Source organism: Antennarius striatus, chromosome 21 (assembly GCF_040054535.1).
Source record: "Antennarius striatus isolate MH-2024 chromosome 21, ASM4005453v1, whole genome shotgun sequence".
Classification (NCBI taxonomy): Eukaryota; Metazoa; Chordata; class Actinopteri; order Lophiiformes; family Antennariidae; genus Antennarius; species Antennarius striatus.
In genome coordinates this window covers 16538664-16560990 of record NC_090796.1, presented here as the reverse complement: position 1 = coordinate 16560990, position 22327 = coordinate 16538664, and the positions used below count along the sequence as shown (strand labels likewise).

Genomic DNA, 22327 nt, shown 5'->3' with positions numbered 1-22327 from the left:
TTTGATCATTTGTTATTTTTCCACGCACCAGTGCTCAGTCAGAACCGGTCGTCCGTGAAACGACATTTACAGCCTGAGGGACAATTTCCGGTCCTGCCATCAAATGAAAGAACCATTAACATGACGTCCTGGTGTTTGCCCTCATTACAATCACGGGGAGAGTCGTTTTCTACTATTGTTGCTTACGCGAATTTATTTCTTTGCTCTATTTACTGTTGTTTAACCGTGTAAAATCAAAAATCAATGATGACCCCTTCCATTCGTGCTTCTTTTTTCTCTCTTTCTCATCCTCCAGCCGGATTAAAGTCTTCCATTCAACCTCAATATTTGGACGAAACAACAAATGCTTAAATACTTAAATCCCTCCACATTATCTGCGTGTTCCTCCAATCCTTCTTTGGTTTCGACCTTTCCCCGTTGATACACTCGAAATCCAAAGTCCCCCCTCACCTCTCCACCCCCCCATGAAACACGCTCCACTTGTCGGACTTAGGTCTCTATAGTAACACTGACATAAACCCTGATGCTGTTTCATAATCAGACCTGATTTGTGCCAATTCATGTTAATAACATTTTTTTATTTTCTGAAATGATTTTCACATTTTATTCCAAGTTGCGTTTTATTTTTAACGGATATAAACGTCTGTTTAGTTAAAATACCTAAAAGTTGACACGGTGAAGTTAAAATACCAATCTTACAGTCTCTAGTGGAACTTCTTGAGGAGTGCGTAAAACAAAGGGATGGGGAGTAATGGAGGGGGGGGGGGCTGAATCCAGTTATGAATACAGAGCTGTAGGTCTGTCTGTGAACGCGGACGCAGACCTACTGACACACTCTGGCATCCCCGCACTAGCGATTGGGCGGAGGGAGGGACGAGGCGCGGGGGAGAGCGCGTCTTTCCTCCCCTCCGCTGCTGCTATAGGTCTCCGGTCGCCCCGTTGGACTCAGACATGAGCGCAGGGCGGCGATGATGCCGGGTCACTCGGACTACTAGCCCACCTCCCAGAGACCCCGCACCTTTCCGGTCCACTTTCCCTCACACTTTTAGTTGACCACCGTGGACCGTGAATGGACTCCAGGCTGCTAATTGGACCAGGGATCCCCACGCCGGACCCCACCGCCCGTGCGCCCTGGTACGTCAGCTCCATCAGCCCGCACCGGCTGGTCAAGCTGTCCCCGGTCGCCACAGCTGTGAGTATCCCGCACCGTCCCGCACAATTTTTGCTTTATTTTTATTTATTTTTTTTTGGGGGGGGGGGGGGGGGGATTCCCGGAGAGCTCTTGCGCGCTGCGGCAAGACCGGACCCGCGGAGCGCGGCTGACGGCACCGCATCTGGCGCGGGGCGGTGCGCGTTGGTGTCCGCAGGTGTCTCCATTCATCAGCGGGGTCATTCATAAAATGTGGGGCTGGTTCGCGGGAGCGTGGATGAGTGAGGAGCTTCCCCTCCACGCGTTCGGTGCAACCCCCCTCGAGGTTTGTTTGGGGGGTAATTATCGCATTAAGTGACGTCAGTTTGCTTTAAAAATGAGCGTCACAAACGTCACTGATCACAGGATTAATCAGAATGATCGACATCTGCCCATTGATCTCATCTGTCAGGGGTTCACAGCCCCCCTGATCTTCGACTTCACTCACGCTGGTGACTGATGATGCCTTTGCTGTCACATCACGCCACAGGGGTTGTGTGTGTGTGTGTGGGGGGGGGGAACCTGTGTCCAGATGGTGATTTTAACACACGTGGGCTGCAGGTGAAGTTCAGCTCGGAGCTTCTCTGCATTTCTGTTGCAGCCCTGAGGCAGAAAACATGAAGCATGTGGTTTAAGGTTCATCTGAACCGCTGGTTATAAATCCTAATATTTTTTGTAAATTCAAAGGTTTGTGGTTAATGACGTCACAGCCCCCTCTGCAGAACGTCTTCACTGATGAATCAGCCTCTGAGAGGGAGAGAGGTGGAGCTGCTTTAGTGCCCATAAAACTAAAAACAGAGGTTTAACTTTGCCCCAGGAGGGGGGGGGGGCAAAAAAACCACGGCTGCACCGCTGAGGTTCAACAAGTGTCAGAGCCCCCGCTGTGACGTCATAGCCTGCAGGTTCCAGTATTTTAGTGATCTGATGCTCCTGACGGGATCCTCCTCTCAACCGACCAGAGTGGCTTCAAACTCCTTCAAAACGCGCTGCGCTCCTCCCCAGAGTCCTCTTCCTCCTCCTCTTTTCCTCCTGCTCTTCCTCTTTTCCTCCTCCTCCTCCTCCTCCTCCTCCTCCACTGCTCGTCACTTCTTCTCTCTTAATTATCAGATGTGAAATCCGCGGAGGACTCGGGGCACGTTTCTGATTTACGCGCGCACACACACACACACACGGATGTGTGTGTGTGTGTGTGTGTGTGTGTGTGTGTGTGTGTGGAATGAAAACCAACACGAGTCCAGGGATTCGTCGCGTGCATGTGATTGGTCGCGCGCAATTATGGCGCGTGCGTTTGCAGGTCGTCTGACAAGAGTACCATAAATAATCAATAACGGGTTATCTTCAAACTTATCGATCAGTTGATTAATGGCTCGCCCGTGACGTGTGTGGATGGATCAGTTTAGTTGTTAAATTATGATTGTGTGTTTATTATAAACAGAATTTTAATGGATTGAGACTGGATTGAGATTGGATTGACACTGGATTATGACTGGATTGAGATTGGATTGACACTGGATTATGACTGGATTGAGACATCAGCATCGTCAAAGAAGACAGGAGGTGGATAGAAGACGCTGTGAGTGGCGTCCAGGTGATGACTGTTCATTTGATTCTTGGTTGTTCTGTGATTTGTTTCTTGGTTTGCTTGTTAGTTGGATTACACAAAACTTTCAGGATGGACTTTGACAAAACTGAGTTGAAGGATTAGACAGCGTTCAGGAATGAACCGGTTGTATTCTGGTGCAGATCTAGAGGAAGGAGACAGAACCAGGAGATCTTATTCACTGCTCTCTCTGGCATTTAAAATACCAGGTTGTACCCAATCAGCTGGACATGGACATGCATGTTCTGGCATTTCCATTCCTCCCTCTGGTCTTCAAGCTTCTCCTCTTCTTCGCTTTACGGACGGAAAAATCCCCGGAGCTGCAGAAAGACACTTTGGTCCTCCATCTCGTCCTCTACACCAATGCAAACATTCTATAGGGACTTGCATGCTGGTCACGGTGCCCATATTCCATCGTCTCCCTGTGATCGGCATTAATCTGACTCCTAACTGCCAGAGCTTTGAGATGAAGAGGAGAGAAGAGACTACAAGAGGGAGCAAGGGAGTGATGGATGGATTTAGAAAGCAGACATGAAGGCAGGATTCAGCAGGGATCAGGGATCAGTAGGGATGGGAAAGGGAAGAGTGGCAGACTGGCAGGGAAGAGGAGGAACCCCACCGATGGAGGGATTTAACATGGAGGGAGGGGGGGACTGGAGCGTGATCATCATCATGGATGACAGGTCATACTAGACGCATGTTTACATTCCACGCACACATGTCACATCTGCACATCACCTTTAGTTTCTGTAACATCCCATTAACCTTTACACTCTTTTTCTTATGCAACCCCCCCGCCGTCCCCCCCCACATTGCCGTTCAGAAGTCGTCGTGTCAGTAACAGGAGCCGGACGAGAGGAGGACACCTGGAACAGATGTCGGACTCCACACAACATGTGTGTTTAAAGGGGGTGGCGGGTTTTGATGATAGGTGACGTGTGTGTGTGTGTGTGTGTGTGTGTGTGTGTGTGCGTTTGTGTGTGTGCATCCTACTGGAAGAAACACAACAAAGGGAAGTGTAAATACACTGAAGGGAAACGGCCTCTCAGAAATTGCCGTGAATTGAAAGCCTCATATCGACAAAACCGGCTCTTTAGGGAGTTGCACCTTTTTGTTTTTTAGATTAAAAATCGTTATTCTAGAGTGTTTTTTCCAAGAAGAGTCCCTCTTTTGTCGTGCAGTCAGTGAGGAAAATTGGAAAGTTTCCGGCTCATTCCCACAGGTTGGCGCGTTCACCTGACTCCTGGGAACAGGTTGGCTTGAGACGTGAAGCCAGATTAGCAGAGAAGCAAATGAAGAAGAATGAAGAAGATGTGCCCCCCCCACCACCACCACCACCATCACCAACAACCCCCTGGAGTCTAGGGGTGTCAAACTCCTTTCGCAGAGTGCCACATCAGCATAACAGCTGTCCTCAAAGGGCCAGATGTAACTTCTAAATGTAACTAAATGTAATGTAAAATAAATTTAACTACTCCTTAATGTTAAATAACTTATTAAATAAATAACTTATTAAGAAGAAAGAATTCTGGTCAGCAGACTTTAATGACAGTAAAGTGATGTCACCATGGTGACATCATCACAGTGGTAGGGATGACCCCCTCACCTGCTCTTCCTTCCTGTGACTCCTCCTCCAGGGCACCATGGTTCCCAACCACCCGTTTCCCACGGTGGACGTCCCGGACCACGCTCACTACACCATCGGCGTAGTCATCCTAGTCGTGGGCATCACGGGCATGCTGGGAAACTTCCTGGTCATATATGCTTTCTGCAGGTACTTGTTGTGATGTGTGTGTGTGTGTGTGTGTGTGTGTGTGTGTGTGTGTGTGTCTGATCATAATGCATCCGACAATGAGACGACCCTCGGTGGGACTGTCCAATGAGGAGAGTGCTGACAGCTGTGTCCCGTGTTCCTACAGGAGCCGGAGCTTACGGACGCCATCCAACATCTTCATCATCAACCTGGCAGTGACGGACTTCTTCATGTGCTTCACCCAGACGCCCACGTTCTTCATCACCAGCATGCACAAGAGATGGATCTTTGGAAAGAAGGGTGAGGCATGCCCACGACTTTAACATCTAAACACCTGAACATCTCAACACCTGAACACGGACAAATACATCTGGAACATTCCTGCACTTACGTTTACATCAATACACGCTGACTCTGACAGGGACCGTTATCTTTCTGTCTTTTGAGTGTGACGTACTGTTCAATTAATATTCTGTACACACACACACACACACACACACACACACACACACTTATCAGGCTTCCCTTCTTTAGTGCGAAGCACAAAGGCTACCTGTGTCGTGTCTCATTGATCACACGCCCGTCTGTCGCCATGCTTTACATTAGTCCATTCGTTGGGGATGGTGGTGGGGTTGGTAGGATAGGTGGTGGGGGGGTTGCACTGCAATGTGCATGGATGTGAAACCCACTGGGGCCAGAGATACCGAGCTGGTAAAAGAGAATCCACCTTCTGCTGATCAAACACTGATAGCGTTGCGTTTTCCTTCAGGACTTCTACTGACCTTGATGAAGACAGGATCACCGTTAGATCTCTCGCGAGGACCCTCACCTTCTCTCTCCAATCACCTCCAACCCCCAGCAACCTAGAAAGCGCTGCCTTTATTTCTCATTTTTCTCCGTCAACCCTGTTTCAGAAAAGATATATGGATGAGAAGCGAGGATAGGAATTTATCAGGAGAAAGAAATACGGCCTGTTTTTGCAAGAATAATTATTTAACCGCACAAGTGAATGGGATAAACAATCAGCCTGGTTGTGAGTCGGATATCGACCGGCTCGGCGCTGCTTTTTTGAGAGAAATCGCTCTGCTTGGTCGTTTCCTCGTCTGCCACGTGCAAAAAAAAAAGTTGCTGCAACATCTTCATTTTCGTTTCCATAAATCATTGCAGGACTTCTTTTCACTGACCTTTACATTTCTTAGAATTTTTACATGAACCCAGTCTGCTGAACTTCTGCTCCCCACCTTCTGATCTTCTAATGGAAGCCAATCTGGAGTTCATTAGCGAGTTAGCATGGCCTGTCAAACACACACAGACAGTTCTGGTGAGGGACGCACACGCCTTGTTATGTAGGATGAATTGCCCGAGTTCCTTTACGCCGTCCTCTCGCTGTGAGTTCATGTGTGACGGGTCCGGGGTAATTACACTCTCTGGGCCTGAAGGGACAGCAGCTGATAACTCGATGACAGAGTGTTTGTTTTATATGTGAGTACAGCTCAACACATATGTCTGCAAGTGTGCATGAATGTACGCATTGGGTTTCCTCATGCATTATGGATGCGTTTTGCATAATAACAAAGGAGAACGCAGCTCGGAACACAGGAACACGGTAGAAACCGCTGGAGTGAGTGAAACCTTTCGCAGTGTGCAGACGCTTCTACATCAGGAGCGTTTATGAGACGTTTAAACACTATTTAATGTCTTATAATTAAACACTAATGGTGCAAAGTTGCAATCACACCGCTGCCTGTCGTCACCTCACATCTTGACTCCTCGCTCACCTTCACCGTCACCTTCACACTCTTCCTCCATCCATCCTCCTCCTCCGTTTTTTTTTTTTTACAAGTCCATCATCTTTTATTGATTGATTTATTGATTGATCCAAATCCAAAGATTGATCCAAATCATATGGATTCTTCCACATTTATTTAGTACTTACTCCCCTTTCCATGCTCTTCATAGGCCACTCTCTAAATTCCCTCTCAGTTGATTGGACGGATGCTCACGTCACCTGTTGTGCAGGGCGTGGCGGCTCTCCATTAACTGGAAGCAGATGGGCGTGTTCCCTTCTTATCCAATCAGGGCTCAGAAGAGACAGGCAATCGTAGTTCTTCCTTCTCTTCCAGCAGACTTCATCTTAATGAATATCGTCAGAGTCAAACACGAGGCTATTCGAGGGCTCCTGAGGTTTCTTTGATGTGTTTTGTTCTTCTGTGCTTGGGGGGGGCAGGGCCTCTTTGAATCAGGTCGTAAGTGACGCATGTGTGTCTTTCTAATCCCTGTTATAACCAGGCAGATTAAAGTGGACTATGAACATAACATGGTCCAAATTCAGCTCTGTTTCTTTCAGTTACCATCTAGTTTTTTTGGGTTATTTTAGTTTAATCTGATGGATTTAATATCTAAGTGACCAGGATTCAAAGGGAATCATGATAATATTAACTAGACAGCATTCTCTGAGTGGGATCAGCTGTTTGCTCATGATTTTATTCCATCTAAAATGATTTTGCCCTCCTGATTTTGTCACGCTGGCATCATTAGCTTGAACAGCCAACGGATGAAAACAACACTGATGCTTTTCGGCGGGATCTCAATCGATAACTTTCAAACGTGCGTCAAATTTGACACCATGTGAGGCAGATCTTCACGTGACGCAATCCCTGGGTAGGACGCTTAATTTAAACCCGTCGATAAAACCGAGTTGAGAAACAGTCGGTTCCAGTATTTCCAGCTGTTGTTCAAGAGCTGCCAGAAAATTCACTTACCTTCAAATGCAAGAAACATATTTGACCTTTCTCACCCCTGCTGCTCCCTCTCCCACCCCACCCTCCCTTCCCTCACCTCTCCTCCTGCAGGCTGTGAGTTGTATGCCTTCTGTGGAGCACTTTTTGGTATTTGCAGCATGATGACGTTAATGGTGATTGCAGTGGACCGGTATGTGGTGATCACCAGGCCTCTGGCCTCCCTGGGGGTGATGTCTCGCAAGAAAGCCCTGAGCATCGTGGCGGCTGCCTGGGTCTACTCCATGGGGTGGAGTCTGCCCCCCTTCTTCGGGTGGAGTGAGTACAACACCGACACTGCCTCCATCCAGGAGGCCAAAGAATGTTCCAACCTTTTTCTGATAGTAATTGCGTTAAACTGTTAAACTGATTTTAAAATGTTCAGAAGGTTGTTGGTCCAGGTGATTTGGACCTGAAGAATCCAATTACATGACCTCTATTTTGCTGCTGTAGGGTAAAAAATGGAGCTGGAAGAATGAAAATAACACCTGAGTGTACTTTTTAGTGATCCTACAGTTGTGATTTAAAGATTTTGGTATCCCTCCAGATCTTATATATGTAACATGGGTCAGACTGTCCCTATAGGGAAGATGTGAGCCTACTGGGAGTCACTGCAGCTGATGGATGAGGTCCTTCTGAGCTGCTCAATTTTTTGGGCTCCGTCTTCGTTGGTCTCTCAGCCAGTTCTTGCAGCTCTTATATCAATAGATGTGACCTAACGCCAAATGCACTTTATTTAATATCCCTTATCAGCAGACGGATCAGCTGGTGTTTGCTTGTAGCTGACAACACTAGTTTCACTTTTGCCTGCTTGTCTTTTTGAATCTTTTCCTTCCTTCTACGTGACCCCGTAAAAAAAAAGAGTCCAGGTCGGTGTGAGCCAGTCAGATTCAATTAAGTTAGCACAACTTCATTCTACTTTTTTCCAGCATTGAACTCGATGCAATTCGTTGTTATGGACACCGGCTGTCATCGGTTATTTCCATTGGCTGGTGGTACTGAGTCCTGCAGGTCTTCCTGCCAGACGAGACTTAGAGAGGTGGTATTTAAACTCCCTGAACTGAACAAAAGATTGCTTTTTTTAAAGTTCAGTCTAAATGAAACTGCATGGCGAACTGTTCTCAGGACTTTTCCTACCAGAGGTCTTTCCAAACAGGACAAGAAATGAAAGATGTTAAAGATGTGTGGAAACAGAACCTATTTAAAACTGTCATTGTGCTCTGAGTTGTAAATTAGTCAAACTCATGACTTTCAAGTTAGTGGATGATGTAATGAGCACAGCTACTGTCTGTGTTGGGCAGAGAACTGTAGAGGATCGATCATAGATGCCTGGGGAACCTCGCGGGGCAGCGGAACTTCTGACGGAGTCAAACCCTCATTGACGATAGAAGTTCTGTTCTGCAGAATTAAAGATCAAATCAATTAATCAGCGGCCCTGAGATGCCAGGCCTGTTGATATATTTGTGTGTCTTACGTATACAGTAAATATTGATTAATGCAACCAACCAATATGTGTTTAACATATGTGATCAATGACAAAATGAAAACTCGGGGATTATTTTCTAGAGGTAGTTATAACATCACCATTATGTCTTATTTAGACCCTATAGGTAACATGTATTCTGTGACTTTTCGTTTCTTTCCTTGAATGAAACTTTAACTATTGGCGGGGGGGAGGGGGAGGGATTACACCACAGGTTCAGAGGTCTGGAAGGATAGTGCTTTTATTCAATCAATAGCAACAGGACAGTCTCCTGGACCCTTATCTTCACTGCTGCAGTTACCCTTCATCTAACCTGTTGCAGACTCATAAGTCTCTTGGCATTTGGACCCCCCCCCCATAACACCCTAACACAACAAGCAGTAAAGGTGACTTATTGCTTCCTTTAATGCCTGAAAAAAAGGGAGTGTTTGTCGGAGAGTGCTGTTGTATTATATTTACAAGTGTGTATGTGTGTGTGTGTGTGTGTGTGTGTGTGTGTGTGTGTGTGTGTGTGTGTGTGTGTGTGTGTGTGTGTGTGTGTGTGTGTGTGTGTGTGTGTGTGTGTGTTTGCAGTAGATCCCTGCAGTTTGCATGCCAAACACCGTGAGTGTTGGTTTTTCAATACAGAAACTACAGAAGAAATCTTCAGCTGTGACATCTGATGGATTCTGCACATGGAGCCCTTCGGTCATATATTAAAGCCTGAGCCTTCCAAGGGGGGTTGGGGGTGGGTGTTCACAAAGGAACACAGCATACATTTGTATGATACAGCCTCAGCCCTACAATCAGCTAAAGGTTGCTATTAGCAGTGATGGCAGCATCATGGTGATGATGATGGTACATCCGGGAGAGATTTTCATTTTTCTCTGGCGTGCAGCGACATTCAGCCCAGCAGCAATCAGCTGTTACAGCCTGAGTTGATATCCAAAGCAATAGAGCCACATTTGGACTGATCGAAGTAAACACTACATCTTCAGCTTTACTGTATTTCCAGGTCTATTTCATGACAAGGACGCAACGACTCCTAAAAACTCTGAGGCGCTTCCACTCAGATTTCAGAGATTTGACACTGACAGCTTGTTTTGATGATCTCTAGCTGTCAGCAGATGTCATTTTAAGGCGAGCGGTTTCCCAGGTTTCAGTGCATGCAGCATTAAAAAAATCACCTCCCGGGTGTCTCTTAATATTTATCGGCGCGAAGGACATTAGGGTTAGTTTGTTGGTTTGTCAGCAGTATGATGTAAAAACTGTTAAATCTATTTCCCAATGGGAGGATGTGTTTGTCCAGAGCAGCAATTACATTTTGGTGCACATCTGGATCATGGATATGTTTCACTTTAATATAGCAACTTTGATGTTTGAGAAATTACTCAATTTTCTGAGTCAGAAATGGACGAAATCAGAAATGGACGAAACGAAAATCCACCTGATTTAACAACATTTGCATAATTAAAACACAGAGTTCGACTTTGAGAGATGAAATTGATTCCTTTTTAAAAGGATAACTCTCTGGAACTTACATTTGTTTGCATTTTCAATCCCCAAAATGCCTTCCGTCATAAAGTGACTCATGTTTTCCATTTTAGAATAAAACTGGCATTAAGTGAATGGCCCCTTAAAAGAAACCCTGGGTGAGGAATTTGCAAGACTTGAGTGGCACTCTAGTTAACAAGAAGGCGAGAAAATTATCATCTTATTGTTTTTTAACAAAAAGAAAATCGGGATTAACTCTTCCGGTGGGTAATTGGGCTATCTGGTCACATTGTGTTTATTCTAAAAGGTTTTCAGCCTCCATTCCAAAGCAGTTAGGACACGTTGTAAAAATCTACAATAAATGCAATCATCTGCAAACAAAATGTGGTTTACAGTCGTGTGTTTCAGTGGTGAAGCTCACCACTGAAACACGACATTGAATTCACAATCACCGCCGATCGGCCTGGCCTCTGGTTTCAATCCAGTCCACCAAGGATGATTCTGTGTTCCTCTCCCGTACTCACAATCACAACTTTTGTTTTGCGATGTTATCGTCATGGAATGCAGGATTTTGCAATACGGCGACGTGATGAAGCGTGACAACTGGAATGTCAAGAAAGAGAATGCAAAATTCATCTTTCTTAATCTGGGCTACGCTGTAATACGGCAAAAAGATGGAGCCGTGTTTAACAGGCGTCTCAGGTGGAGAGGAAACAGCTGCAGGACCTGCAGTAATGACTTGTCAGAAGTCGTGGAGGTGTGTGAAGCCACAACTAAAGTGTGTGTGATCTTCCGCAGGCGCTTACGTTCCAGAAGGCCTGATGACCTCGTGTTCCTGGGACTACATGACCTTCACCCCTTCCGTCCGCTCCTACACCATGCTGCTCTTCACATTTGTCTTCTTCATCCCTCTCTCCATCATCATCTTCAGCTACTGCTGCATCTTCAGAGCTATTCGACACACAACACGGTTGGTACCTGACGTTCCTATGCATCGCAAAAGCCTTACGGTGTGTGACGCAACGGTGTGCATTGTGCGTCTGGATAGCCTTTCTATCGATTTTCCACTGATGTCCTGCTCAATCAAAGCGCTCTGCCTGTGTGGGCGGTGAGGACAGCAGCGCTGGAGGATTATTTCTTAGTCGATGTGAAAACAAAATTAGAGCAACTGTTAAAATACAAATGAATGAATGCAAACAGAACGTTTTCTAACCGTGTGTTGGTGCTTGACAGAGCCATCACAAAGATCAGCTGTGATGGAAACAGAGATTCTGTAAAGAGGTTCCACAAGATGAGGAGCGAATGGAAGATGGCAAAGATTGCACTCATCGTTATTCTGCTGTTTGTGTTCTCCTGGGCACCCTATTCTTGCGCCGCACTCACCGCATTCGCCGGGTAGGTGTTGGAAGTCGTGACTGATATGACAATCGACCGGTCCAACAGAAACGTGTCTCCACACGTATGTAAATCCTGTACAGGAGACCCGTTTGCATGAATGCGTCTCTTTTCCCTCTTTTTCCGCAGGTACGCCCACATGTTGACTCCCTACATGAACTCCGTTCCCGCTGTGATCGCCAAAGCATCTGCAATCTACAACCCCATCATATACGCCATCACGCATCCCAAATACAGGTAGGACACGGCGTCAGGCAGCGGGTTTGACTTTACCATTACCGCTTCGGTTCCATGTTTCTTTGGGTCATATGCATCATTCTAAGCCACATGTAGAAAACCCAAGGTCCGGGGGCCAAATGTGGCTCGCCGCATCATTTGATGTGGCCCGCGAGAGCACAAAAGGTCAGAGTGTCTAAAAATAAATAGCTCAAAAGTGTGCTTTGACCAACATTAATTTTGTCCACAATGCAGTAATTAACCCCATTTTAACTTTGACAAAAACATTTTGAACCAAGTTAATGTCTTAACTTGTGTTTGACGTTATTTTCTTTATTCTCTTGGATCGTTTGATCCTTGATTGAACCATAATCTGACAAATTAAAAGAATTTGTTATAACAGAGAAACAGACTTTTTTTTCTGTGTAACTGTAATATTTATAACTTGAGTAAGTAATAATTTCAGAGTTACTTAACATTAAGGAGTATTTATGTTTATTTTACATTACATTGAGTTACATAGAGTTACATTTATAAGTTACATCTGGCCCTTTAAGGACAGTCAATATGATGATGTGGCCCTCAATTAAAATAAGTTTGACACCCCTGTCTCCAAGCACTTTTGCACTTTTTGTCAAAACTTCACTCACCAATTACCGCTGCTTTTAGAACAATATTGCAGGAAACACTTAATTGCCTCGTTTGAGGAGGTTGTTTTCATCAATGTCTGTTTAAATGTCAGCAAGATTAGAAAAACTATTTCACAGATTTCCATTCACTGAAGAAAAAAAAAGAGACTCACAGAGAGAATCTGTTCCAAGACGACCTCTTGGCATGTCCATCTTCATGTCAAGCCAAACAAAAGACGACAGGCATAAAACATGCATGAAGAACAAAATCCACCACAAAGAAAATACGTGACGTCACTCCGTCTCTGCTTGAGGGCTACATAATAAGACTAAATAAATTCTTTGACCATGAGGGGCGCCACCGACAATTGCTGCACCTCCTGTGATTACTTTCTCATGGTATATGGAATATTGAGCAGGAAAGCATCAAGGCATTGCGTAGAACAAAGTTGAAATGTGAATTAAATGTCACAATGAGACCCATATTTGAGTCCACAACGACAAAAAATAAAACCAGGAGGCTGATCTGAAAGTAGCTGAAAGGTTCATGTGTTTCTTGTTTTCCTTTCAGGCACACAAGCTGTGGCAGCATCCCCGTGTTTTCCATTGTGATTCCTTGTGTTTCCCATTTACCCCCATTCCTCCTTCCGTGTCTCCGTGTGTGTGGGCAATTGAGATGAAAATGTCATGAAGTATTTAATTTTAGTTGACGCTTCAGATTGTTGATATTGCCTGCTTTTAATGAACGGCAGAACTTCAGGTTGACTTTATATCGGCTTCGTGATGAGGATGAAACCTCTCAGTTGTTATTAAACTGAATGCTTTGTGATGCTTCTGAGAGTTGATGGGGCTAAATGCCAGCACAGAACATTTCACCGTCAAGGACACCGAAGGATGACTGCACTGATCATGATTGCACACATGATGATGGTACTACTTAAAAATTAGAGGATGGCAGACATCCTTTAATTCCGCACAAAAAGCCTACTTTGATGTTTGATTTTTGAGGCTTTGTTGAATACGGATGGTTTAATCATTGTAGCCCTTCAAGCTGAATTCCTGACTGAAGTGTTAAAATTCAGACGGAGTAATAAAGGTGGCATTCAAACTTCTCATGCAGGGGATGATGAGTCACTTGGTGGAAGAGTTGTCTGTGATTTAGGAGTCACAATTGCAAAAGCTTAAAATCAGTCTGAAGGCAGACCGGGTTGGAACGTATAAAACAGTATCATCAGCAAACTAACGACATCATCCTGCTGTGGTGTGTTTAGTCCAGAAGCTTGGTTGTAAATTAATAAAACACTCTTAGCGATATAAAGTTATAAACATTGGATAGCGTCCGCTCTGATCCGACAGAGAGTGTAAATAAAAAAAGTGATCCAGAATCTGGAATCAAGATCCGCTATCCACAAGCCCATCGCCAACTTTTTTTACAATAAAGACAAATGTGGACGAAGACATAACCTCCAGCTCACACTTGCGAAGGTAGTAAAAGACCAGACTTCCCTGTGATTAATTAAAAGATGGGATGATGTCACCACTATGACCAAATGCCTGTCTAATGAAAGGAGGAGGGGGCGGGGGAGTTCTTGAGCGATGCCGTCATGTTTTATAATTAAGTTGACCCAACAGGGTTGCCTTACATAAAGATGATTTAGCTTTACTAATCCACTCCACCTTGTCTCAAATCAGACACAGTCTCTGTGTTGGATGGCAGAGGAGAGTTCGGTGGAGAAACGGAGATGGTTCCTGTTTTTAATCCCATGTTATAAGATGCACGTCTTAAAAGAATGAAAGGATTTCCAGCCCAAAGGCATGAATATGACCACTGATATGGATAAAGTCTTTAAGGAAATCCTGAAAACACCTTTAAGGTGTTATGGATTCTATCTAGTGTACGCCTGAACCTGGACTGGGACCAGTTTGAATGGACCCTGATGCTGGTTGTTGACTCTGGGCCGATGTTGCTCCAGCAGCACTGACTAGAGATCCATGCCATCATTAAAAACTCAAGAAGTTCAAGAAGTTGATGGTCCTCTGACCTTTGACCTTCACCTACACTGAGCTTAGCTGCAAGCTTCCACCGGGCTGCTCATGTTGGACTAGACTAAAAGCAGAGTGAGAGATATTCTGACAAGAGTTGGTGCTGGTTCTCATTTACGAAGCGGGTGTGATCTTTGGAACTATAAGCTCCTCTCTGATTTGGTGCTCAATCACTGCTCCTGTAAAAACGCGCTGCAGGCATCCTTGATTTACTGATCTGTACCTCGGGTTAAATTCCTGCATCTATCTTTCCGTCGCGTTTGGGATTATTACCCATCTGCCTGCCTGTCCGTTCGCCTCCCTGCTAATCCTCGCCCTGCTGACCGACGTTCCTCTGTTTCCAGTCATCTCCCACAAATAAATCTCTGTAAACCGCACCTTATCAAACATGGCTTTGTTTTACGCTCGACACTTATCTCGCTGTTCCCATGACAACATCAGTTGTATATACTGTTTCTGTCTTATTGCTTACAGTATGAACACTCGATTCAGCTTTATAACACATCTTGTTCCACATGTGCAAACCTCAAATCCACAAGTTCTTTCAGGAATCCGTTCTCAGCTGATAAAATCTGATGGGGATGGGGGGGGGTCACCTTGTTTCTGGGGTGTTGTATGTAAAGATGGATCCAGACTCTGCTTTGGGGAATTAGTGCTGTGATGTTTGAGCAGGATGTTGTCATGTATGGACCTCAGAGACGAGGATTTCAAGGTTCTTTTTCTTCTGAGTTCTATGGGCTGTATTGTATGTTCTGCACAAGAAAAACACTCTCAACTCTCAGGGAATATCGAACAATCAGAAAGCTTCGATGTAATCAGATGGACATTTTGCACAACCCATTACATTACACACCTCCTGTGTTTGTTCTGCTTGCTCTTAAATTTCTCATTTGTTCTCTACTTACTCTGAAATCTAAAGATGCACCATGTTTGCTGTCTCACAACGTTTCTTTGACTGCATGCAGACGCATGTTAGGCGAGGACCTTCCGTTTCGTGACTGACAGAATATGTTAAAGACGATCTCAGGGTAGATATGACTATTGGCTTCAGGTTTATTTATGGAACCGCTGCTAAACTAGAGTTCTGCATAATCAGAGGTGAGTCTGTGTGTTGTAAATTCCCCTCAGAGTTCCACACTCCTGCTTGCATCGGTGAGGAAGTACAAGGGACGCGGCCATCGTTACGCAATTGTGTAAATCTCTGACCTTTCCTTCAACCTCAGCTTACTTCCTGTCAATTTTGTGACCACACTTTTGGAACGTTATCGGACAGAACACAAGCAGTGCAGTTGTTGCTGTCTCCGAGAGCGCTTTAATAGCACCTTGGAGATACGGTCCACACTACGGTTCACTTCTCAATAAGATAAATCTGATGTAAGAGTCCAAGAAGCTCAACGTCTAATTCATCGCATTTTGAGAAGTTAATACACATTTGCACAGGATTCTGCAGACTGTCTGGCGTCAAAGCGGCCAGCAGCGCTGCCGAAACCATTCAATGCTCTATAAACCTGCTAGCTGCAGAGCCTTTTGGTCTTAGTTCTTCACCTTGGCAACAAAGAGGAATTTATTGTCCCCAGTGGTGTAGTAGAATTTGAGAGCTGTTCAAGTAAAAGGTAAAAGTTGCCAAATTAATCTCAGAAACCAGGTTTGGTTTCACATTTCCTGCGGATCTACACTCTTCATTTACCTTCCAACCTTTAACAGATGGATTAAATCCATTTAAATTAATCTGCATTATCTGAGCTACTTGTTGGAGGGATCGTCACGTCTTTACTCGCCAAAGATCCACCCTGATTGTCACCTGACTTCATTAACAGGTATTCAGCAGAAGAAAACAAATGCCATAGATTCTCGCCAAAGTTATTTTATTTTATATTTTTACTCTCTCGCTCTCAGGTCAGCTCTCAGCAAGTACATTCCCTACCTCGGCGTGTTGCTGTGCGTCACCGGCAGAGACCGTTTCAGCAGCAGCAGCTTCATGTCCACCCGCCGATCCACCCTCACCAGCCAATCAGAGAGCAAAAGCCACAGCAAACCCCGCCACTCCTCCCTGTCTGACAGCGAATCAGTGAGTGTGTCTCATATCTAATATGGTATGTCGCTGTCTTACGCTTCCTTTGGAAAAACTCTTCCAGTCAGGAGTTGATCGTTTTAGAGTTGTGTGTCTGATTTGTGTTCAGGCACGCTTCTCAGACATGGAGGAGGACTGTTCGTCACGGACGATGGTCAGCCGTCAGTTGTCCATTGATGTCAAACACATGCGCCACAGCAGCCAGAGGTCAAAGGTGAGAGGTCACAACATGGGGGACTTTGAGAAAACTGCCCCAGAGCCGGCCATATGCATCCTTTCGCAGATGACGGTGAGTTGTTCGTTAACCCCGGTTGCATGCTAACGCTTAAATTTGAAGCAGTTTTTCTCCGGCTCCTCTGTTTGGCTGTGACACTCCAGAAATGTTGATTAAACCCAACAAACTTCCCATGGAGCTGGAAATGAGTAGATAATGACTTTATATCTGGGTGGGCGCTTCTTTTAAATGTCAGAGCGGACAGAGGAGTGGTAGGGCATTGTGTTTTTGAGGGAATGTGTATTTCTGTTTTACGTGACAACTGACCTTTTCTGGTGCGTGGTGCTGATGATGCTTCTATAGACTCTCACATTAGAGTTTCATACATGTCTGGAGCTCAAAGCCTCCACTTTTTGGTGAACGTTGGTGACATTTTTGAGCGCCGCGCTATCAGGCCGCCGGAAAGTGATTTTACTGTATGTCATTCTATGTGGGGCATTTAATATGGAGCATTTCCGTCTCTATGTAATCATCTTATTGTGCAGAAAAAACTCAAGTCACCCACATGCAAAATACGCTCATAGATCAAAATGCCATGCAGGTCATGTTGACTGAAGACTCCATTACAGAGGGTCCAAAGACTAATCCAATAATCTGGATGTTTCAGTCTTAATCCGGGGTTAGCATGATGCAGCCCCGTGTTTGTTGGCAGCAGAAGACGGTGGATTGTCTAGGAGTCATTGACCTCCATCTGTCTGCAGCTCTGCACAAAGCAGAGCATGTAGCATGTATGTACACATGTTTTAGCTTTTTACTGACCATTCTTAAATGGTCATATTTCCCTTTGGGATTAATACACCCTTTCATTCCTGACTTTGAAGCTACAGCCACATGGTGGTGATGTTAGCTTAGCATAGATGGGAAGGGAAGGCAAACCATCCCGGCCTATGGCTGCGTCACATATCCACATCAACAAGCTAATTCATAGGCTAGAACACATGTGTCAAACTCAAGGCCCAGGGGCCAAATGTGGCCTGTTACATCATTTTTTTGTGGCCCACGAGAGCATAAAACGTCAGTGTCTAAAAATAAATAGGTCAAAAGTGTGCTTTCAGCAAAAAATACATTTCCCACAATTCAGTAATTGAACCCATTTTAACTTTGACTAAACATTTTGAACAAAATTAATATACACACTTTTTGTGTTTGATGTTATTTTTATTTATTCTTTTGGATAGTTTGATCCTTGATTGATGGAGTTCTGTGGGTTTAATAACCTGACAAAATTTTTTTTTTAATGTTATAACTGAAACAAGCAAACATGTTTTTTCAGTGAAACTGCAGTGTTTATCACATGAATCATAAATTTAGAGTTATTTAACATTAAAGAGTAGTTGCATTTATTTTAAGTTACTTTAAGTTACATTTAGTTACGTTTTTTAGTTACATCTGGCCCTTGGAGGACAGCGATTCTGCTGATGTGGCCCTCAGTGAAAATGAGTTTGACACCCCTGGGCTAGAACATACGTTCAGGAAACAGTCTGCAGGTGTTGGACATTAATCCGTCACATAAATCCCACAATGCTATGCAGTAGAACGACAACGTTGCCTTTCGTGTGCCTTTGTCTTCAGTTGATGCTCGCTTAGATAGTGTTAACTTTGTAGCATGTCCACTTTAAGTGTTGAGTTCTTACATAAGCCCAGATGTTTCCAGCAAAATTCAAACCCGCTGAGTCACATCAGATGGATTTTCATCGTCACGGCGGGTTTCTCTCAGTCAAAACAACGGCTCTCATGATCATATGCTACACACGACTTTTGTTGTGTTGTGTTTCGCCGTGGGATGAGCTTTATCGGTGTTGTCATCTAACTCTTGGTAATAAAGAGAAGGAGTTTGTGGAATGTTGATTTAAAATTTTGGAATTTGTTATTATCACTTTTGAGAATACGGATTTCAAGGAAAGTGAGAAGGGCCCCTGTTCTCAGCGCGATGCTAACCCTGTAGCCGTCAACATGTGATTGTCGCCGGCGTAATAACATGACATAGTTTTCCAGAGAGATGTTCCTTTTTTTCTGGAAGGTTCATGTTTAATTCCACTAATAAAGAGACTCTTTCTTTAGTTCTAATGTGACCTGGATGGTGGAATAGGACCAAAAACACTTTGTTTGCTTCACTCTGAATGGCTGTGTTTGTGTGTTGTCACATACTGTTTAGACTCGGACGACGCCTGAAGACATCTCCATGTCGGACTTCGGTGTGCAGTCAACCAGTCATCTGCCTGCTCCTGTAAGAATCCGCTGATCATCCACCTCTCGCTCTGTCCCCTGAAAAATCACATCTACAATTTATTAATGTGGCACAAAAACTCCTGCGTGAAAAAGTTGGTCTGAAAAAAGTTGGTCTGAGGGTTTGTTGAACCAAAGCTTAAACTCCTTTAAAAAAAATTGGTTTGAGATCTGTTCATTTCTTTCACCCTATTCTTCTGCAACGATCTGGAAAATTACCTCAAGAAACAGCTTATCTAAGAAAACCCAGTTTCAAATAATTGCTTATTTGGTTGTGACTGGAAATCATTATTTTCTTTCAAAATTTACTGTGAAATTGAGCATAAAATCCAGCACAGTAAGGTAAATCCTGCCTGTAATAAAAATCTCCAGCAGCTTTAGTCGCTTCCAGACGTCTTCAGTGTTTCCTTCAAGTCCTTGTCCACCACATTTAGCTTATCTGTCCATAAATAAATCACCGGCAGCAGCTGAACCAGAAATGAATGGGCGGATGGATCCCTCCAGTCCTTCTCAATGCAATCATTCACACTTCCCATTCTGTCAGATTTCATTCATTTTTCTTGCTGCTCTGGTTTTATGAATGAAATCACAGGTGTGGGAGCTCAGCAGCTCATTTTCTCTTCATTCTCACACCCAGACTGTGGCGAGGTGTTTGTGTTATCTGCGCGACGACTGCAGACGCTCCATTGATAAAGTTCAGACTGACTTTTCCCTGCAGACAGAAATTAGAATATTTCTGTGAATTTCGAGGATTCATTTTTAGTTTTAGCTTAATAATTTGGGTGCACAAAGAGTAAATAGTTAATTTCACTTTGATTTGGCCAAATGTTTGTTTCTTTCTATCTTTCATTATATTTATCATTCAACTAAAGTAAAACCAATCTTACTGAACCGTTCCTAGACGCCAGATGAACTTATTTACCAAATATTTCCACCATATTTACTGGTGGAAATTATAACCAAACACACGGGAGAGAGAGCAGCATTGCATTAAAACAGAATCATCTCCCCTCCTCTCAGCTAGCGGCGAGCCGTTGATCTGATGGTGAACTGTATGATACAGTCCCACTCCATTAAGGGCACCGCGGGAGAGCAATGCATCAGTTCAACCAATCAATGGCTTTTGTTAGCCGTGACTGAGCGCTGTCTTAATCTGGGCGGTTAAGTGAAGGAGAGCCGTATTGATCCAGATCGCAAGGCAGCGACCGTTGATAAAGTTCATCCATCCCTCATCCAGCCATCTGAACATCTCCCTCTCTCTCTTTTCCCGCACAGCTGGAGGTCGCGGCGGAGGAGCTGGGGGCCAAGACCAAGACGTCAGCTGTCATCGTCACCTCCATATCCAGCCCGTCCATCCTGCACAGCCCCCCGGGTTTCCATGGCAATCTTAAAATGGCCAAAACTTACAGCCATGTTGCCAAGGAGCCCCTCGATATAACGAGGCTGCAGACAACAGTGTTACCATGAACGGATGAACAAAGCGGCATTGTGTAAATGTGTGTCCTCCATCACACTCCTTTATGTCAGCATGCTTCGTTGGTTCGTGTCTGAGTACCAGAGCGATCTCTTGTTTCTTTCTTTTTTGTTTTTTCTGCACAACAAAGCGTGAATTCCCCGACGGTTTAAACACACCTTTGCTTACCTCCACACCTGTGTCACTTTTTCGGACATATCACGGCATTTGGAGACGGGTTAGCCTTAAATTGGAATGAAATGCCCCCCTTTTTGTCTGCAGGGTGGGTATGGAAAGGGTTTTTCTTGCCAGACAGCAGCTCTTCTTCTCGATTTTTCTGCAGTACCTGTTACAGTTTCTGGCTTTCATGACGATTACTACTACGCTGTGGACTTACAGATGTCGAAATTATTTTTGTACGGGGTTTATGAGCCATATTTCAAACACTGTGCATTAGTACATAGCACTCAGCCTGGGGTGGAGACAGAAACTCTTCTTGAGGCCCGTTATCTTAAAATAAAGTCTCCAAATCAGAACCAGTTCTCGTTACTCGACCCTAAGCCTTTCTGTCAATTGTGCTTTTATTTTTTCCCAGATGAGAATATGCTAAAAAATGCAGGTATTAAATGCATTAAGCCCTATCTCTTCATTTTAACGGTGATTCAGAGGACTCCTCCACAGTGCCGCCAACCCCGCTGGGAACCCGCACCACACGCCGCCACGATATGCAGACTTAAGCCGCTCTAAGCTCCTTGTTTTGGTTCTCAAAATTGAAAACATCTTGATTATTGTGGAACTGAATGTTTCTCACCGAAAGAATAGCCGACATATCAAAGCGTCAAAATAACGGGCAAAGAGTCGGACAGGAAAGCCGGTGGATGAAGCCGGCCTAAAAAGACCACATGCAGCAGGAGGCTGGAGTTCAGGCACCACATTAACATTTATCACCCCTTAGAACCGCCGCTCCAAGTTTAGATGGTGTGAAATGTTGTCAGGGCTGGTGCGTTTATTTAAAATGTGAATTTAAAAAAGTGCAAAAACCTCCATTAGCTCACATTTATTCATTTATGTTGCTGCTTGATGACTGTTTTCTAAAATGAAGCCGATTCATTCAAATCCAAATCGAACTGCTCATATTGAGTTCTGCCCTCTCGGGGTCAAGGGGTCGCGCTGACTAACTTCTAAACTGCTCAATCGGACACATGTTGGCACGTGGGACCGGAGAAGCCAGGATGCAGCTGGTGCCGACCCCCCCCCCCCTGCTGGTTCTTTGTCATGGATTTTTCCATCCCTGCGGCCACGGATCAGACAAACCGGGTCACGCTGACGAACTGAACTCTACTTTACTCTGCTGTATCACCAGTTTGCTGACTGACTTTGTTGTTGTGACTATTTTCAGGGTGTTTGTGTCGACCTCATGGTGGACAGTCTGACTCCACCTCCTCTCCCCTCAACTGTCTCCTCACCTGTATATTGCGATTTCCTTTCAGATTTCTCAGACTGCTATATTATTTGCCTATGAAAAATAATGAATTTGACAAAAGCGGACATTTTTATGTTCAATGAGAAGTTGAACGTCTCAGTTGATCAAGCTCATCCATCCCTCCTTAGCCCCCCACCCACCCCCTCGATGAATGTAGTGACATAAGCGTTATGATATACCTGTCGATATATATGTTGTTTTCTTTGTACAAATGTTTCGTGTTGTTATTTATTTTTCTAAATAAACATGTTTTTAAAACACT

At 44.5% G+C, this 22327-nt stretch overlaps 1 protein-coding gene across 3 annotated transcripts; it reads left to right on the top strand.

Annotated features, from left to right (window-relative positions):
* Nucleotides 1–824: 824 nt before the first annotated feature.
* LOC137588236 (melanopsin-A-like) lies at nucleotides 825–22263 on the top strand. Of its 3 annotated transcripts, none has more exons than XM_068305182.1 (11): nucleotides 825–1192; nucleotides 4427–4563; nucleotides 4709–4842; nucleotides 7395–7598; nucleotides 11074–11245; nucleotides 11509–11670; nucleotides 11800–11907; nucleotides 16455–16626; nucleotides 16739–16918; nucleotides 19059–19130; nucleotides 20405–22263. In XM_068305182.1, exons 1-11 carry the CDS (start codon nucleotides 1070–1072, stop codon nucleotides 20594–20596), a joined length of 1656 nt encoding a protein of 551 aa, XP_068161283.1. In that variant the 5' UTR covers nucleotides 825–1069; the 3' UTR covers nucleotides 20597–22263. The 3 variants fall into 3 exon arrangements, with proteins under 3 accessions (XP_068161283.1, XP_068161284.1, XP_068161285.1); XM_068305183.1 differs by lacking the exon at nucleotides 825–1192 and adding an exon at nucleotides 1381–1475; XM_068305184.1 differs by lacking the exon at nucleotides 825–1192 and adding an exon at nucleotides 4008–4230.
* Nucleotides 22264–22327: the final 64 nt, after the last annotated feature.